This window comes from Myotis yumanensis, unplaced genomic scaffold (assembly GCF_028538775.1).
Source record: "Myotis yumanensis isolate MYYU_CA2020_CCGP unplaced genomic scaffold, mMyoYum1.0.hap1 SCAF_2, whole genome shotgun sequence".
NCBI classification, from domain to species: Eukaryota; Metazoa; Chordata; class Mammalia; order Chiroptera; family Vespertilionidae; genus Myotis; species Myotis yumanensis.
The window spans coordinates 70381386-70401798 of NW_027223753.1; the positions used below are offsets into that span (position 1 = coordinate 70381386).

A 20413-nucleotide genomic window follows, 5' to 3' on the forward strand; every position below is an offset into this window, starting at 1 on the left:
AGAAAGTTTATATAGAAAGTTAGAGAGGTGTAGTAGAAGTGAGCCAGGTGGACTGGGCAGGCTCAGGAAACAAATTTCAGAAGCAAAAGAAGGGCCCTTGGAGCTTAAGAGAGGGAAAGAAAGAGGTAATGTGTCTGAGGGAAAGGCACAGGTGTGCTCCCAAGAGGGAGAGCATGCCAAGATTTTTGGCTTTAAAATTTATTTTGACTATGAATATCTTGCTTCCCTGCACTCTATTTAAGAAGGCCTTTTGATTATTCATGATAGATATGAATATAATTTCATTTCTTCAAAATTTTATTAGAGGAAACTTTTCTGAAATCTGTAAAAATTATTTTCTGATAGAAATATATTGATCTTTATGAATTTTTTATTAATCTGTTTTTTAATACCTGTCCTGGATTTTTATAGCAATTTGATTTTATGCAGTTTTCTTAGTCAAGTCACAATTTCTTACAAATTTGTTCATCAGACTCAAGGTTCTTATGGCTATCCTGTATTAAGAGTTGGCATCTTTATTACAATACTAGAGGCCCAGTACATGAATTCATGCACCAGTGGGGTCCCTCAGCCTGGCCTGAGGGATCGGGCGGAAACCGGCAGTCCAACATCCCCTGAGGGATGTAGTAGTGTGCGAAGCTGAGGCAGTAGTGCGCTGCGCCACTCCTGCTCATCCTAGCCCCACTGCACTTGCTGCCGCCTGGTAGGCTCACTGCCACTCCACTGCAGTCAATGATTCGAGAGTAGAATGAGAAGCAAAATGCTGAGTATAAACTATTATTTTCATCTATCTATAGTCTGTAAGACTTAAAGACATACTATATTAGGTAGCTTTGATTATTTTAAAGTAAAAGTAAGTTTATTGAAGCTCAGGATAGTGAGGCAAAGGAAGGGCCCTTGGATACAGGATGTGGGGAGATGGGGAGAAGCCTAGGATGAGCTGCTGCTGCTGCCAGCTGCTCCCCTGGTTGTAAACCTTGTTGGAACTCTTAGCGTTTAGGATAGAGGAAACAAAGATATGCGCCTGAGAAAAGGGCACAAGTGTACTCAAAGAAGAGTGAGCCTGGCTTTGAGTTTTTAAAATTGAAATTCTTTGATGCCTTTTGCTAGTGTCTTCAGATTTCAAGGTGCTAATTTGTATAATAATTCAGAGCTTTGGTTTTATATGTCAGAAAACCAAGACGATACCCTTAAATTTTTAGGAGAGTACTAACATGGTATGTCATATTTTTATTATACTTAAGAATTTATATCATAGAATAATGTAGGGCAGGTACATATTTGAACAATTAAGACAGATGTATAGATTGCATATATTATAATTATATTAATAAAGTCTGGTTTTGTTCAAAGGTGAAAAGATAATTTCTCCACAAAATGTAAAAGCTACCTGGATCTATATCTTTGGTCTTTGTAGTCTATCTTCTTCCTTTCTCCTCCCACCTAACCCCCAACACTTAAATGATACTTAGTAGAATGACATTGATAGGGTTCATATAATTGAAAATACTTGAACCCTTTAAATTAAAGCACATTTTTTGCCAACTCAAACACAGAAAGTACTTCAGAACTATAAACAGCAACCACACACCGGGCCACAGGCCCCCCTGCCTGCGTCACTATCCTTCAGGCCTTGCCTATGTCTGGGGACACATGGGAAAAGAGAACCTTCCCAATTGGATTGCAAGTTGAGGAAATTGGAGGTCTCGTGTTAAGTGAATATAGGGATATCTTCTTGGAAAGAGAAAGATTTTGCTTGCTTATACACACACACAACATCCCTGCATCATAAGTCACCTATAATCATTTTGATTCGCTTGAGCAGCACAATTGGCCTTTTATCGATTATGTAAAAAATAAAGCCATTTCTGTTTTCTTTGCGGATTTTGCTCAGCTGCCTAGAGTATTCACAGTGTCCACACTTCAAGGGCCCACCACACTCTTTCAAAATATGCTTGGCTTTTAATATATTAAAGCCTGGCCTCAGGCTTTCAACAGTGACACAGCCAATAATGTCAATGATGCCAGATCAGTCTGGATGATTATGCTTTTGGAGAACAAAAGAGAATGTACCCATCACTCAAAGAGAAGGCCTTCCAGCTTTTCAGACATAAAAACAGTGAACTTCCCTGAGAATATTCCTTTTGTCCACTGAACTTTTAAAGCAGACTATCAACCATTATAGGTATTACTCATTTACACAACACTTTTCTAACATAAGCTGTGAGTACATTTTATTCCCCTAGGAGAGTTTATTAACTAATATATCTTTTTTATAGGCAATTGCTAATTTTAAGTTCATATTTCTTTACAATTTTACCCTATTTTGTACTTAATTGCGGTTCATTCAATAAACTTTATTTCAATAACTAAGGGGAAAAAACACACTATTGAGTGGCATTTAGCAATTTTAACAATGTCAAGCAACAAACATTTTAGGAAAGGAAAGAACAGTAACATACCCAATGGAAACTGATGACATCTCAGGAGGCAGAAGGTAATTATTAAAATTAAAATGTAGCCCTAGCTGGTTTGGCTCAGTGGATAGAGCCTCATCCTGTGAACCTAAAGGTCCCAGGTTCGATTCTGGTCAAGGGCATGTACCTCAGTTGCAGGCTCCGGCCCGGCCCGGACCCTGGTTGGGGCTCAAGCAGGAGGCAACCAGTTGATGTGTCTCTCACGTTGTTAATGTTTCTCTTTGTCTTTCCCTCTCTTTTCTACTCTCTCTAAAAATAAATGGAAAAATATCCTCGGGTGAGGATAAAAAAAAAAAATTAAAATGTATTCAGTTTGAATAAGATTTGGTGTTGACTAGCCTTGGTGTCCTGGAGCTTAAAGCAAATAATGATTACTTGCTCATACAAGCTGGCCCGGAGAGAGGGGTGAAGGCACTAACTGTAGTTTGGAGCTTTACCACACTGACCTACACTTGCAATTGGGGAAAATAGCACCAGAATATATATATATAATATGCTAATTGTCCCTCCAACTGTTTGACCATTTGACCAGTTGCTATGATGTGCACTGACCACCAGAGGGGCAGGCGCTCCAACCAGTAGGTTAGCTTGCTGCTGGGATCTGGCCAATCAGGACTGAGCAAGACAGGCTGGACACGCCTTGGAGCCCTCCCATGGTCCCTCCCTGGCCCTGATCAGTCGTGCACCAGTGGGGTACCTCGGCCTGGTCTGCACCCTCTCTTAATCCAGGACCCCTTGGGGGATGTCCACAGGCCAGGCCAAGGGACCCCACCTGTGCACAAATCTGTGCACTGGGCTTCTAGTTTTAAATAAAGAAAGAGGAACCTATGAGCACCATATCAGAGATCTCTTTTTATACCTACTCTACTGCCAGTGTCAGCTGTAAAGGTATTTGTAAAAGTTAAATGAGTTATTGTAAAACCCCTTTGGTGCCATATAGTTGAGGCTGACAAATAGTTAGATGTAACTAGAGTACTAATCAGATGGGACCTTTATTATAATGCTTAGCAAGCAGAGCAGACTTTACCATGAAATCAAATAGCTTCGCTTTTAGTAAAATGCTGTATCCTTTCAGAAAAATAACATACCCTTGTCTTATAGTAAATTCTTATTTTAATTAAACTCTTAGTAGCTACTTGGTAAATAATGATTTTAGTAGAATTGGTACTGCTTCTTTAATTAAAACCTCTTCTGTGACTTGTTCCTTTTTTAAAATATCACTGATTTGATCTCCTAACTGTGAAGTAACTGTTCTTTTTTGCTTAAATAATACAAATTGAAATTTGTGAGTGGATATGTAGTCCATTAAGTGGGAAAGAAATGTCCCTTTTAAAAGCAAGTATGCCTTTAGAAATTTTGAAGAGGGCAAAATCCTGGAGAGTATAAGAACCTCTTGATTTAAGAGGTTGGACTTAAGGCATTTCACCATTTTAATTCTAATATGAAAATAATTGTAATTTAGAAGTAATTTTAAGTTTGCAAACATTTCTTTTGTAGAAATGTTACCTAAATTTACTGAAGTGAAACAGAATGGATCTCCTTCTAAAGAGAAAATAAAGGTAAGTTAATTCTCCATTTTTACCTTAGGATTTTAAAATTATGTATGTTATAACTCACTAGATAGTAGCTTTCTTTGCAATTGGTTGTTTGATTTACATGAAGACTTGTCACTCTATTCAGTTTGTCAGATGTTCAAAGATTTCTTACGAAAGAAGATTGAATAGAGAAAGTATTAGGCTACATTTTTCTAATAAAATATAACTATTATATAAGTCAAACAAATAAGTAGAACAAATTTATAGAATTTTTGGCTTAGTCTTGTGAGTCGAAATATAGAGGGCAGCCTTGGTGTTCCCATATGCACACAGTAGGTGGAATAAGGGCTTTGCCTAGTGCCTTTCACAGCATAATCATTAAATGTAAGCTATTATAATACAGCTTTAACTGAGCACTGAATCAGAATTTGTTGATAGTCGTATGGGTCAACCATCATGTGATTTTAACCACCTCTCCCTTTATGTCTATAATTCAGTAAAGAAAAAGGGGCAAAAGAGGATTTGTCTCTAGATTTGATATAAAGGCTAGGTTTTTGTTTTCAGTAGATCACAGGAAAGCACTTAAAAATAAGTAGCACTGTTTGATAATATACATGTAAGTCTATGGGTACTAGTAATTACGATTTTAGGCTTTAACTACTTAGTATAAGCTATGTATATGATGGCGAAGATATTTAATCTTTCTAAACCTTGGTTTTCTCATTTGTAAGATAGGAATAATTATACCTTATGAATTTGTGTGACTTAAATAATTTCATATTCAAAGATAGTGTTCAATTATATTTTTTCCTTATGTTTCCATAGTCTTAGTTATATTTTGTGTGTGGTTAAAACGCTGAAAGGTAGTTTTATTTAACTTTGTCTTAACAGATACAATCTTCTATGCAAGATACAACCTCTAGTACTATTGCCCTTTTTCATCAGACTACACATTCAAGTGGAACCGCACCAGATCACCACCAGTTAGCAATTAATCATCAAGAATTAGAACATAAACCAAGTGTGAAAAACATTTCACCTTTACAAATCCTGCCTCCCTCAGGTAAGAAATTAGCAAGTAAATGACTGCAAATGAGAAACTGACTTCTAAATCTGTATATGAAAATGCTAAGGTCACCCCTACCCGTGGTCGGCAAACTGCCGCTCGTGAGCCACATGCGGCTCTTTTGGCCCCTTGTGTGTGGCTCTTCCTAAGGCTTAGGAGTACCCTAATTAAGTTAATAGCAATGTACCTACCTATATAGTTTAAGTTTAAAAAATTTGGCTCTCAAAAGAAATTTCAATCACTGTACTGTTGATATTTGGCTCTGTTGACTAATGGGTTTGCCGACCACTGCTAGCCTGTTTGACTCAGTGGATAGAACGTCAGCCTGTGGACTGAAGGGTCCCAGGTTCAATTTGGTCAAAGTCATATGCCTGGGTTGTGGGCTCGATCCCCAGTAGGGGGCATGCATGAGGCAACTGATCAATGATTCTCATCATTGATGTTTCTATCTCTCCCTCTCCCTTCCTATCTGAAATCAATAAAAATATATTTTTTAAAAAATTGATTTGCTATGAGATTCTGAGATTCTGAAAATCATAACTAGTACATTTCAGGTTAGAAATAATCACTGAAACACATTGTTAGAAATTATCTGCTTCAGACCCAAAGGCAACCTTTACATTTTTTTATATATATATATTTCATTGGTTTTTTTTTACAGAGAGGAAGAGAGAGGGATAGAGAGTTAGAAACATTGATGAGAGAGAAACATCGATCAGCTGCCTCCTGCACACCCCCTGCCAGGGCTGTGCCTGCAACCAAGGTACATGCCCTTGACCGGAATCGAACCTGGGACCCTTCAGTCCGCAGGCCGATGCTCTATCCACTGAGCCAAACAAGTCAGGGCGGCACTCTTTACATTTGAATGAAAAATTATATGTACACTTCACATGCTACTTACTTTCATATACATTATATACACTGGCATGTTTGCTATATAAAAAAAACCATCACTGCCAGAGCCCATACTACCAAGTTCTGAGCAGACTTAGGAGATATTGCTCTTCATTTCCATGATGCCCATGCCTACATGGGCTGGAAAGGTAAGATTGAATGAGGAAAGATATTTAGAAATTTCATAGAAAGAAATGGAATTATATAAATAGTTTACAGCTAAGGCAACTTGGGCTAGAAATACTTGCCTAATGATGGTTTGTACTTACTACAAACGTCTTCTAAATTTGCTAACTTTATATGGTTAGATTCATTTGACTTCATAAATGCCTTATAGGTTGTCAGAAATGGAGGCATTGCCAGTCTCAGAATTGTTCTCCTAGGGATGTGTGACACAACGGATATTCTCTGATAGTTATGAGCACAGTCTAGGGAGTAAACCTTGAGGCTAATGTTTCCAGGGCAAGACTAGAGGCAGGTGTGGATATTCCTTATGCATGGCTCCTTCCCTCTAGGCTGCTTCTGGGTTTCCACTTGGCCTTCCAAAGCAGAAGAAATTTCTAAGCTGTTTTTGTGCAGCATAGATTAGGAGGAAACAGTGAAGTTTGATACACCTTTATTGCTTCCAGTAAAAGCTCCCCACTATTCTGTAGAGATCAAGAGAGAAAATATCTAAGGCAACACTGTAGGGCATCCCAGGAAAAAGAATAACAAAAGATCCAGAGTGTAAAATATTTATTATTTTCTGAAAAAAGATTTTCAAGATACTCAGGAGAATTACTGAAGGTGTAGTGGTTCTAGGTCATGATCGTCTTGAATACCAGTGCTAGATGTGAGTCACTTATTTTGTAAAAACAAACAAACAAACAAAAAAACAAATAGGAAAGAAAGATACCTGTGACTTTGACATTAAGGTGTTTTTTTTCTAAGACTGGGAGTTGTTTTGTTTTGAGTTTTTAGTCAGGGATTTGAACATGTTTAAAGGCTGGTCAGAAGGGAAAAGTTGCTGTTTTCATTATAGTAAGTTAATAGAAGAATGATAGGGATAGCCTTGAAGAAGAATAAAGAGAATGAAAAACAATTAGAAAGAGGAAAGTCAAGATGGTGGTGTTTTTTTAAAATCCTATCTACGAAAAAGTAGGTTTTACATATCTAAGTCTTCAGTTGGAATCTGTTATTGTATTACTTCAATTTCTGTTTACATGGTGATTATAACATGATCTGTAAAGGGAAAGTTTGGGTGATGTTAGAGTGGCTGGCTGCCTGTTCTGCTACACTTACTCATTTTTCAGAAGCAACATGGTTTTCATTTGTCAACTGTAGGTGGCACTATGTTCAAGAGAAACTGTAAATATATAAAAGCTATAAAATATATGTAGAATTTTACTTTTCTGGAGTTTAATCTCAATAGAAAAAAATTGGGGTTACACCTCTAATTTAAACAATGAAAGTAAGAAAAACATTACCAAAGTTTTCTTACTTAAAAAGAAAAACACATGACAAAATATTAGAGTAAGCAAAATATTTTTTAAATTGAATTTTCAATGTCATCAGCTTTTTTTAAAAAAAAAAAACCTCTGCTATTATCTCTACATGAACTGAAATATGTCTAATTTTTTTCCTTAAAATAAGTTGACGTTTTTAGTCATAAACAATTACTACCTTATCCTTATAACTTAACCTTTCCCAGCTTACAAACCTCTCAATTTTATTAAGAATTTTTTAAAAACCAAAACTTATGCTGTCATCAGTGTGGATTTGCATGGCAAATGAAAAGGTACATCGAAGAGTTTGCCATCTAGTAGCAAAAACAAACAACTGGAATATAAACTAAAAAAAAATATTATGCCCTAAAACAATCAAAAATGAAATTTAAGGACGTGGTAAGGCAGAATAACCTGATCTCTTTGGTAGATATGTATTTTACAGGATAAACAAATATCATTTGAGCTGGATACTGGAGAAAAAGTAAGATTTGTCTATGTATATCTAGGATTGGAAGGCATTTTGTATGGTGGAAACAGCATCAATGAAGTGTATTTAGGAAGCCAGTCATTAGATGTGGTTAAAGCTTTGACTGGATAAACAGAAATACAAGGAAATAAATTTGGAAATGTAAACCTGGTTCAGATAATAAAGAAACTTGATATCTAAAGACTTTGGACATGATGGCAGTGGTGTAGTCAGTGGGTAGCCAATGAAGGGTTTTTTTGAGCAAAAGGGTGTGCTTCAGGGTAATTAATCTGCCAATATTATGTAAATCAGTTGGAGGAATGTGGCATAGAGACCAGAGGAGAGCAGCTGGGCTGTTGCTTTAACTGTTGATACTAATCTGAGTTATATCCTTAAGCCTCTTATCATTTTACTTTACTGCAGGGCTTTTTAGCCATGTTCCAAAGTATAGGCTTCATAAGCTAGTGATCCCCTGTCATAGCAGTAGGCTTGAAGCCGACTTCCATTTGCTCAAGTGTACAATGATCTGTACATCCTTCCTGAGTGATCATCTTGGTGTCTATGACTTCTAGTCTCATTTTTACAACTCAAGCATCCAAGTCCTGGGTATCTACACTAATCTACACTAATAAAAGAGAAACATGGTAATTAGCGTACGACCGCTACCCTTCCCATTGGCTAATCAGGGAGATATGCAAATTAACTGTCAGCCAAGATGGCAGCCGGCAGCCAGGCAGCTGATGCGAACAGGGAGGCTTGCTTCCTTCAGTGACTGCAGACTCCAACGTTCCCCACCTGACTTGCCGGCCTCTGAGCTGCAACTCTAAGAAACATTGTAACAAATATAGAAGCTAAACAAAACCCCAGAAACCAGCTTTCAGCCAGCTGGGATCTCAGAGCTAGAGTTATACATTGTTTCGATTATAGAACGCAAACAAACCAGATACCTGCTTTCAGCAGCGGAAGCCTCAGAGCTAGAGCCAGAGCTAAAGCTGGCCCAGAAAAAAAAAAGAAAAAAGAAAAAAAGGAGTGGTTGGGAGCTTCAGTCAACTGCCAGCCTGAAAGCAGCCCTCAGCTCTTCACCCAGACTGGCCAGGCACCCCAGTGGGGACCCCCACCCTGAAGGGTGTGTGACCAGCTGCAAACAGCCATCATCACCTCATCCAGGCTGGCCAGGCACCCCAGTGGGGACCCCACCCTGATCCAGGACACCCTTCAGGGCAAACCAGCCGGCCCCCAGGCCTCTATCCTATATAGTAAAAGGGTAATATGCCTCCCAGCACCGGGATCAGCGGAGCCACGAGGCCTCCTGCCACCAGATCAGCGTGACAGGGGGCAGTGCCCAAACCCCCTGATCGCCCTGCGGCTCTGTGTGTGACTTGGTGCGGCGTCCCCTCCTCCCCCCACAGGCCCTGCTCTGTGTGTGACAGGGTAGAGCCATAACTTCCCCATCGGCCCTGCCCTGAGTGTGAGAGTGGCGGCGCCCCAACCCCCTGATCGGCCCTGCTATGTGCATGACAGGGGGGAGCTCCCCAACCCCCCTAATGGGCCTTGCTCTGTGCGTGACAGGGGGCAGCGCCCCAACCCCCTGATTGGCCCTGCAGGGTACGGAGCCCCAACCCCCCTGATGGGCCCTGCTCTGAGTGTGACAGGGGGCAGTGCCCCAACCCCCTGATTGGCCCTGCTCTGTGCACCACAGGGGGTGGCGCCGCAACCTCCCCATCGACCCTGCCTTGAGTGTGATAGGGGGTGGTGCCCCAACCCCCCAATCAGCCCTGCTCTGAGCCCGACCAGGGGCTGCACCTAGGGATTGGGCCTGCCCTCTGCCACCCAGGAGCAGGCCTAAGCCAGCAGGTCATTATCTCCCGAGGGGTCCCAGACTGCGAGAGGGCACAGGCCCGGCTGAGGGATCCCCCTTTCCCCCCGAGTGCACAAATTTTTGTTCACCGGGCCTCTAGTCCTATATAATAAAGAGGGAATATGCAAATTGACCATCACTCCATCACAAAGATGGCGGCACCCAGAGTGGAGACAGGGTTTCCATGACACAAGATAGCTACACCCACAGCAGAGGCCAAGTTCCTGTAACGATCCTTAACAAGCAATCACCAGGGACATCAGGCTGCATCACCCCCACACACCCACCCCTGTGAGGCTTGACAGGGAAACTCAGGCCACAACCCCCGCCCAGCGGGGCTTGATGGGGGACCTGAGGCTGCGACCCCGCACGGCAGGACTTGATGGGGGTGGGACTGGCCAGGTCTGGGTCTCGCACAATTTCAAGGCGCACATGGGTGGGCGGGGACTTGACTCTGGGTCTCGTGGTGCACCCCAGACTCTGACAGGAGGAAGATTTTCATATACATTTTACTAATTTTCTTTCATCTCTGACACTTCTATTATAAAGGGCAAATAGCAATATTAAAATATTTCCTCTAATTAATCCCCTTTTAATGTGCACAAATTTCGTGCATTAGGCCACTAGTATTTATATAACTCTACTGAACAACTACCCTTAAACATAACATAAACATGTCAAACAGCATTTCAAAACTAAATTTCCCCTTTTTAACCCCCACATTTAAATCTTTCCTCTTTAATTATTGATAAGGGCATTGCCACCACTTACTCAGAGTTAGCAAACTGAGAGTCATTTAGAATTTACTTGACATATATACTCTTTATACTTCTTAAATAACATTTGGCCCCAAGCAGAGAAGGGATATAGTTCTGTACTTATAGCTTTCCTCCCTGTTTTTCCATTCGTTGTCAAACTGAGAAAGCGTAGGTACATTGGGCCATCCTATATAATAAAAGGCTAATATGCAAATCAACCAAACGGCAAATGACTGGTCACTATGGCACGCACTGACCACAGGGAGCAGGTGCTCAATGTAGGAGCTGCCCCCTGGTGGTCAGTGTGCTCCCACAGGGGGAGTGCTGCTCAGCCATAAGCTGGGCTCACAGCTGGCAAGTGCAGCAGCAGTGGCAGGAGCTTCTCCCGCCTCTCAGCAGCACTAAGGATGTCCGAGTGACGACTTAGGCCTGCTTCCCCCATCAGTCGGACATCCCCCAAAGGGCTACCAGACTGCAAGAGGGTACAGGCCAGGCTGAGGCCCCCCCCCCCCCCCCCCGTCAGTGCACCAATTTCGTGCACTGGGCCTCTAGTATAGGAATATACACTTTTAATTTTGTTCATTCATACATCTATTGATAGTGTTTTGTTTCACCCTCCTATGCTCACTTCCTATCCCTTAATGTTCCTCTCTTCTTCAAGCCTCAACTTCAACTAGTGTGATTTAGCCAGAAGATCAGTCAAGGGATTGATGGGTAGTAGAGCTTAAATGTAAATTCCTACATATGCAAGTGGCCAGAAATTTGTGAACTTGAGTCGGTGAACAAAGGTGATACAGTTTTCATTTGTTCCCCCTGTCCTTTTGTCACTTGTTAGGACCTGTAGACTATAACTAAAGAGAATTGAAACAGAAGTGACCCAATTAAGTTTCATGAATCAAGATGCTCTTGGTCAGAAATGACAAAAAACTCAGCTCAAACTGGGGTAAACAATGAGGATTTTTGTTACCATATAAAACCAGTAGTTCACATATAGGTCAGTTGTTTAGGCATGGCTTAACAAAGATGCAAGCTCTTTCTGCATTTGTCTTCATCCATAATAAATGGCATATATATATGAAAGCTTAATAATTAACAGGATTGCATAGTTCTCTTCATCTCGAGTCAAACCAACCTTTTGCTATTCCCATCCTCTCACTAGCTTACTATAGGTGTCTGGTGTCTTATTTCTTCCATTCTTTGAGTTTTCTTTGTTCTGAACTTGGCCACCAGAATGCATCTTTCCCTAGAAGCCCTACATTGTCATATGCCTTCTCTTTCTTAAATGATCCATGTGGGTAGGATTACCATGATTGGTTTGTTCTAATGGAGCTGAGGTCAACCTACACACTGGAGGACTGCTGTAGTTTTGGGACAGATAAAATAGATTTTGGTGGGTGAACCACAATGTCAGCTTTATTTTATGCTGACCAAAAAAAAAAAGGGAGGGGGGAGGGGACAGAAATAGAGGTGGTAAATTTCAAGTGAAAAATGTTTATTTTACAGTATAATGAGTCCCAAGAAAGTTGAGAAGCATCAAAAAATTAGTCATTTTGTTTTCATAGTTTCTGAACCAGAGAGGGGGGGAAAGACAAATTCTGGACAAGTAAGATGAACTGTCTTGATTATACTGTTTTAAAAATGTGTGCATCTAGGTGGTTCTGAAAATCACTTGAATGGCCTAACTGTAATGCATCAGTCTGGTGATGACACAATGGTGGTTGAGTCTGAATGTCAAGCTTCTGTGCAGAAGGTAAGAGTAATGTTATTTTTTTCTCACAATATTAAAGGGATTTAAATTTTAATATGGTAATGGTCCTAATTAACTTGAACGAGATTTTGGATCTCTAAACCTAATTTTTGCCTATTAAAAAAAAAAGTTACCTGTGAGCAACAACCTTTCTCCACCCTTAGTTCTTATGATTGTATTTATTTGTAAATTCTATAATGCTAATATTTGCCAGGTATCCTGGATTTTTGTTGTTTTTTTAATCCTCACCTAAGGACATACTTGAGAGAGAAACATCAATTGGTTGCCTTCTGCCCCATGTGCCCCAACCTATGCCATTCTTATGGTATCATCTGACTTTGTCTCTTATTAATCATGTGTATACTTGCTTTATTTTCCATATAGGATGATAAATATTATTATTACAGTGACTGGTTTATTTATTGCTATATTTTTTGTGGATTGTCATACCCTTAGTACATGTTTTACACAGTACATTGAAATCCTTGTCATGCATGTTATTTTAATTTGGTCTTAGATGAATAATTGAATTTAGCTTATCTGTTTTTATATCTTTTCTGACTGTAGTAACCTTTTATAAAATTACATTAAGCCTTTATCTATTACCATATCAAAAAGCATTGTTTTCCTTCCATAATTTGGATGATATCTGTAGACATAGACTGAATCAGATATTTTTTTTTAGGATATAAAAATCAAGAATGCTGACTCTTGGAAAAGTTTAGGCAAACCAGTTAAAACTTCAGGTATACGGAAATCTTCAGATGAGCTCTTCAACCAGTTTAGAAAAGCAGCAATAGAGAAGGAAGTAAAAGCTCGAACACAGGAACTAATACGGAAACATCTGGAACAGAATACAAAGGAACCCAAAGTATTTCAAGAAAATCAAAGGTCTATAATTTACTAGATTAAAGGAGGCCTTGAGAGATTTAGAATATATATTTAAAATATATTAAATTTCTGTTCTGTTATGTGACTATGATTTACCTATTTTTAGTAGAACATAGAGAAAATTATAATTGCAAGAGAGTAAATTTATTTTTTTATTAATAAGTAGTAGTTTGCTTTGAAAAGTAGAGAAATAATCAAGTTATTCATTGAGTTGCTAAAGACACTAATATTTCTAAATGATAAGTATATCATAATTTAACAGAAATGTCTTAGTAGTGTTTCCAGTCTGTGTGTAAGAAGATAGTAGTATACCTTTGTCACAGTTTTCAAAACCCGTCACTTTGTTAGACACCAAAAAAAAAAAACCCATCTTTTGTTCGTTTGTTTTTTGTTGTTGTTGTTAATCCTCACCTGAGGATATTTTTTCCATTGATTTTAAGAGAGTGGAATGGAGGGAAAGAGACAGAGAGAAACATCAACTCGAGAAAGACACATAGATTGGTTGCCTCCCACACATGCCCCAACCAGGGCCGGGGATGGAAGATCAGTTGCAGGCCGATAATCTAACATTGAGCAAGACTGGCTAGGCCTCAAAAATAAATCTTTAAAATAATGTTATGATATATGAAGAGGGGTTTCTAGAACATTGCTTTATATTTGTCATTTAATAGCATAATAGCATAACTTTGTAATAACTTTTAAGGAATTTGAAACCTACTTGAGTTCTACTATTCCTTTCAGGCACCCTGGCTCCACTCCAGAATCCTTTTCAAATAAGATGCCAAACAAGTGCCTTGGAGACAAGCAAAAAGAACATCAGCAGTCATTGGAAGCTCAAGAGAACAGTAGACTTGGGCTTCTCAAAGACCGTAATTTAGCAAGGGAGAGAGAGCAAGAGCGGAGGAGGAGAGAAGCAGTAAGTGAATTTTAGTTTACTAAATCTAACTAACAAAGCAAAGATTTAACAGAGCAGTGTCTTCACATGTTCAAACATGTATTTGAGGTAGTTTTTTAATGACAGTGTTACGATCAGGTTCTGGAGCTACTACAATATGTGGGTTCAAATACTGATTATGCCATTTGCTAGACTTTTGGGTCCGAGCTAGCTATTTAACCTCTCTGTGCCTCAAACTCCTTGTCTATAAAAGAAGAAAAAGAATGCCTATTGTGAAGATGAAATGAATTTATATGTATTGAGTATGTAGGACAATATTTAGCACATAGGTAAAGTGATTTATCACTTACTTAGTAGTGTTGTTACACATGATGGGTCTACTTTAAAGTAGTGTGGACTTAAAGAACTTTCTAAAATGATAGAAATGTTATTTATCTATTAAATATAATAGTGACCTGCCACATATGTGACTAATAAATTTTACTTAATTTTAATGAATTTAAACAGCAAAGTTTGATATTATCTGTTTTTTTATGGTTTTTAGGAGCTCTTTATTAAAATTTCATTAGTACTTTACTGGAAGTCTTCCTTTAGCGACCTAAGAATTTTCCTGTTCATACTCACAAGGGCCTGATTTCAGTCACCCATAAGTGATTTCTTAGCAACCTACTTACCACTTAACAATCCAACTAGGTAACCTGATATAATTTCTAATATCCTACACACTTTCCTGGAGCTGGAATAAACCTGGAACCCTCCAAAACTTGACTAATAAAGCCACATCTAACAGCTTGATAACTGTCACCCTTGGCAACCTGAACTCTTATGTTGCTAGTTGACAGATCCGTACCCTAAAAACCTGCAATGACTTGAACCCTAACAGAGCTCATTGCATGCCAGTTTCTTTGGCCAAGTTTTTTTTCTTAATTTTGAATGGTTGAAGTATATATAAGAAAGAAATATCCAGATTATGGTGTCAGCTGCAGAGAGTTTTCGTGCACCAAATTCGCACTCCGGTGGGGTCCCTCAGCCTGGCCTACGCCCTCTTGCAATCTGGACCCCTTGGGGGATGTCGGATAGTGGTTTTGGCCCCATCCCTGCAGGCCTGATCCAGACAGGAGGGAGCCTGATCCTGTGCATTGAGCGTCTATCTCCTGGTGGTCAGTGCACATTATAGTGACCAGTCAACCGGTCATTTGGTCACTTAGGTTTTTATATGTATAGATTAGAGTGTTCATATTTAAATCATGGTATCTGTTAGCTGGTGTAGAGAATAACTAGTTCCATATCAATTATTCCACACGTGAAGATTTTTTAGTCAGGATGGAAGAGAATCTGAAATAAAGTGCCTTTAAATAAAAACAAGTTTCATTACAATATTCTTGGAATTTTGCAGTCTGTTTGGATAGTTATAGGAGTATCACATGATATTTTGACTAGGACAATGTATCCAACTCTCGTATTGGAGGGTTAAAATAGCACTTTGAGGGACCATCTGGATCTGGGCAGATATTTGGCATCCTAAGAGCTGGCATTAAGAAAGTAGTCTGGTTTAAGATGTAAGAAATTATCATGCCCTAGCTGGTTTGGCTCAGTGGATAGAGCATCGGCCTGCGGACTGAAGGGTCCCATGTTCGATTCTGGCCAAGGGCACATGCCCGGATTGTAGGCTCGATCCCCAGTAGGGGGCATGCAGAAGGCAGCCGATCAATGATCCTCTCTCATCATTAATATTTCTATCTCTCTCTCCCTCTCCCTTCCTCTCTGAAATGAATAAAAGAAATATTTTTTTAAAAAGAAATTATCATTTTTGTCTCTAAGGCATATTTAAATAAATTTTTGTAGTTCATAAGAGTCACACCTAACTCTTTAATATCCTTTTGGTAGATAAGTAATAATTCCAAATCTTTTCCCAGATAGCCAATGAAAACATTGATCCCCATATAGGAAGTCAACCAATTAGTTGCAAATTGATGCTTTTACCTATCACTCAGCTGTTGCAGTTTACTGATTAAAAAAAAAAAAAATCTCGTTTTGAGCTTTCACAGTTTGTATCATTTCAGAGACCAGAGAATATCTAACCTGAATCACAGGGGTATAAGGTTACATAGTTATTAAGTGGCAGAATCAAAGAAAATTCATAGCTGAAGCATACAGTAGTTCTATTGCATAGGTAAGATATTGGTTCATTCAGAAAATAATTTGATATGCCTGTGCCCAGCACTATATTGGTTACAGAGATACGTGAAATAATGTAATCTCAGTTCATGTTCTTATTAATACCCATTCTGTCAACGAGAGAAAGATTAAGCTTAGTGTTCTTGTAATTTTTAATTATTTATCACATAAACAATATTTTAATAAAAATTATACAGTATTGCCCTAACCGGTTTGGCTCAGTGGATGGAGCGTCAGCCTGCGGACTGAAAGGTCCCAGGTTCGATTCCGGCCAAGGGCATGTACTTTGGTTGCGGGCACATCCCCAGTAGGAGGTGTGCAAGAGGCGTTTCTCTCCCATCGATGTTTCTAACTCTCTATCCCTCGCCCTTCCTCTCTGTAAAAAATCAATAAAATATATTTTTTTAAACTTATACAGTATATATACAGAAAAAATTACATACAAAATCATTATGTTAAATAAGTTGGATTCATATTGTATGATCTGTTCCAAATGATGCATAATCATGTTTATATAGATGTAATAAAGTCATGTTTTTAAGTAACATTTAAATTTTCTCTTCTTTTTTATAGATGGCTGGTACCATTGATATGACTCTTCAACGTGACATTATGACAATGTTTGAAAACAACTTTGATTAAAACTCAGTTTTTGAATTAACCATCAACTTAAAATGAATGATATAGAAGATTAAGATGCATATGGCAAAATTATTGCTTTCAGACATCAAAACACCAATATTAATGTTGTATTTTGACTACTCTAAAATGATTAAACAATTTTCACTACATTTCTTGATAGGTATATGTTCATTTTTTTAATGACATTACAGGAACTTTTATAATATTGGATCCCTAAAAATTGAGTAAATTCCCAGATGTTATTCATTTTCTAAATAATTATTTGCTTTGTATTATAGGCCTTGTCTTAGCAATGAAAATCCAAAAGAGATAGTCCCTGTTTGTTTAAAAATGAAGAATATATAAAAAGTGTATCTAAAGCATAGTTCCTGTTGAGTTTTTAACTTTTAAAACAAGTATTTGTCTGCCTTCAAAAATATTTAGAACCTCTAGCAAATAGTTGGTTTCTTTGAGTGTCAGGTTACATAAGATTTTCTGCTGGTTATATATTCAAAATTTATATTGAAATTAGTATAAGGAAAAGATTACCTATGGTTTGAAAGATGTTTAACTTGAAGCAAAATAACTAACAGTGAGTATTAATTATGTATATAAGTCTCTATAGGAACTTATACAGCATTTCTTAACTTGTATATGTGATAGCAGTGGATGTGTAAATCTTAATTGTAGTAAGTTCTTTATATCTGTAAAATATTTTTCTTTCATTCTCAAGTTGCTATTTATGTACAAATCATGTGTATCAGCTCCATGTATTTTAAGATTTTGGACTCTTAAAGTGTTATACAATTCAGGCACTATTCTGATACCATCTAAAGTAAAAATTAAAAATGTGTATATATTATGGATAGAAACAAAAGTTTCTTGAGTTCATTTTTTTATAATATATTTTTTGGAAACACTTCTAAACTGTCATCCATTTAAAAAACGATTAACTAGTGGCTAAAATGCTAATATTAAAATAATATCATAACTATTCAACTAAGCATATTTTTAACCAAGAAATTAGTATTTTCTACTAACAGTATGCATTATGTTATTTTCCTAAAAGATCATAGAGGTATAGACGAGCTATATCTATATCTATCTATCTATATATGTATATATATGTAGATATATAAAAATACATGAGAAATACATAGTGGTTACCTCTAGATGATGGAAAAACAGGTATTGCTTTCATTTCCTTTATACTTCAGTATTTTAATGGTTCTTTTTAATATTGATTATGTGATACTTTTAAGATTTGGGAAATTTTCCTTCCAACCTTAATGTATAGGGATGGTGCTCTAACCAACTGAGCTACCCAGCCAGGGCAAATTTTCCATTTTGAAGAGAAAGAACTAGAATAGTAAATAAGAATTTACTTCTGTCAAATGCACACTTCTGTCAAATGCACACACTCAATCTTTCAACTGTCTTTAATTAATAAAACTGATCAATTATCTTTGTCTATAGATAAAATAAGAAAGTGTAGCTTTAACATACCTTTTTATATTAAAGAATAATGGGTGTGTTTTTTTATTTATTCATTTGAAAGAGAGACATCGATTTGTTGTTCCATTTCTTTATGCACCCATTCATTGATTATTCTATGTGCCCTGACTGGGGATTGAACCCACAACCTTGGTAGCTCTAACCAACTGAGCTACCAAGAAGCCAGGGTGATAATGGCTTTCTTGAGGTTATTATATAAACACTTGGAGCAGCACTTAGAGAGCTGTGATATGAGTATCAGAAATTAGTTTAACCAACTTAAACTTTAACCTTTGCTTGGTCTGTAAGGAGTCTGGCATATTGCAGATGCTCAACAAACTTTTGGTAGTGGTTGAAGTCAGTTTTGGAGAGAGAAATATCAGAGCTGAGTGGGGCCAGTGGCCAGGGAGGGAGTGCAGGAGGGACCATGGGAGGAGTCCAGGGCGTGTCTGGCCCCATCTCACCCAGTCCCGATTGGCCAGACCCCAGCAGCAAGCTAACCTACTGATCAGAGCATCTGCCCCCTGGTGGTCAGTGCACATCATAGTGACCAATCAGTTGACCGCTCTGTCAGACACTTAGCATATTAGGTTTTTATATAGAGAGATATTCAGTAAAAGATTGTTTGACTTCTCTTCTTACATGGAGTTTACTTTTGTTAAGTTCATGAAATATTGCATGCAATTTGTTAGCCTTCAACTAAAACCTGGTTTCAGGAGGACCCGTTTAAGTCCTCATCTCTCCAACTTCTAAGACTTTTTCATTGTGTTTTCTGGTATTGGTGATCAGTCATCAACAGCATTCCCTCTATAAACAACTTTTTGTTTCTTTCCTCTTTTTGTTCTTTAGTTCTGCACATGTGGTCCTTAGGCCATCTGTCTCAGCATCATGTGGGAATGTTTTAGAAATACAAATTCTCAGACTTACTAAATGAGAAAATCTGGGGATGGGGTCCAATAGTTTACATAGTTGAGCAAGCCCTTTAAATTGGAGAGCCACACTTGAACTGAACCCTGGCTCTCTTTCTCCTGCACATTCTCATTTAACTGCCTGTTTTTTGTGTGTGTGTTTTTTTCAGTGATGTTTTTCTTAAATTTGGAGTACCAGTTGCAGACCATTCTCCTTCTTTCCTAAATACCCCAGTTATATGTTTTTCATGATCATAAGACCATAATACCACCTATAGTCATTTGCCATCCCTGGTTCACTCCTTGTTCCCCAGAGGTTTAAGTCTGTTTCATTGTCACTTCCTAAACACTTCTGAAATTCTTGACCTTTCTGCTAATGATCTTAGTATCTAATCAATCATAGCTACTCCTTTGTCAATATCAATAATTAAAACCCTTCCTTAGTCTCAAGCACCCTACCTCACTACCTCAGTGATGGCGAACCTTTTGAGCTCGGCTTGTCAGCATTTTGAAAAACCCTAACTTAACTCTGGTGCCGTGTCACATATAGAAACTTTTTGATACTTGCAACCATGGTAAAACAAAGATGTATATTTTTGATATTTACTTTATATATTTAAATGCCATTTAACAAAGAAAAATCAACCAAAAAAATGAGTTTGCGTGTCACCTCTGACACACGTGTCATAGGTTCGCCATCACTGCACTACCTCCTATTTTTTCTAGCTTACTCCCTTGACTCCAGTCATCCTTAGACATCACAAGGACCTACAGCGCATTAATCCTAGTGCCTTTACACAGTAGCTCTCTCTTGATGCCTTCATCTATCCTTTTCCAAAGTTTGTAGTACATTATTTGTAACTAGCTGTACACGGCCACGCATTGCTGTGGCTCAGTCTGGTTAAATGGAAAAGAAAGAAAAGAGAAAGCGCACGTTTCTAATATGTTTAATTTCACAATGCTTGTGGGTATACAATATTTTTTGTTGTTCCATTGTCTGTGCAGATATAGAGATTGTCTGGTTTGCCGACTCTGGAACATGCAACATATAATTGTCCATGTGAGAAGCAATCCGTGTCTAGATCTAAACCACACAATTCTAAAGATTGGCCCTGAGCTTTGTTGATGGTGACTGCAA

General features: G+C 38.2%; 1 protein-coding gene across 1 annotated transcript in view; it reads left to right on the forward strand.

Annotated features, from left to right (window-relative positions):
* The window catches only part of BRDT (bromodomain testis associated), a 34489-nt gene extending 17595 nt beyond the window's left edge, over positions 1–16894 (forward strand). The window contains exons 12-17 of the mRNA XM_070403412.1: positions 3975–4036; positions 4904–5075; positions 12194–12291; positions 12974–13179; positions 13921–14095; positions 16826–16894. Of these exons, the coding sequence (XP_070259513.1) occupies positions 3975–4036; positions 4904–5075; positions 12194–12291; positions 12974–13179; positions 13921–14095; positions 16826–16894 (782 nt within the window). The remainder of the gene's footprint in view (positions 1–3974; positions 4037–4903; positions 5076–12193; positions 12292–12973; positions 13180–13920; positions 14096–16825) is intronic.
* The last annotated feature ends 3519 nt before the right edge of the window (positions 16895–20413 follow it).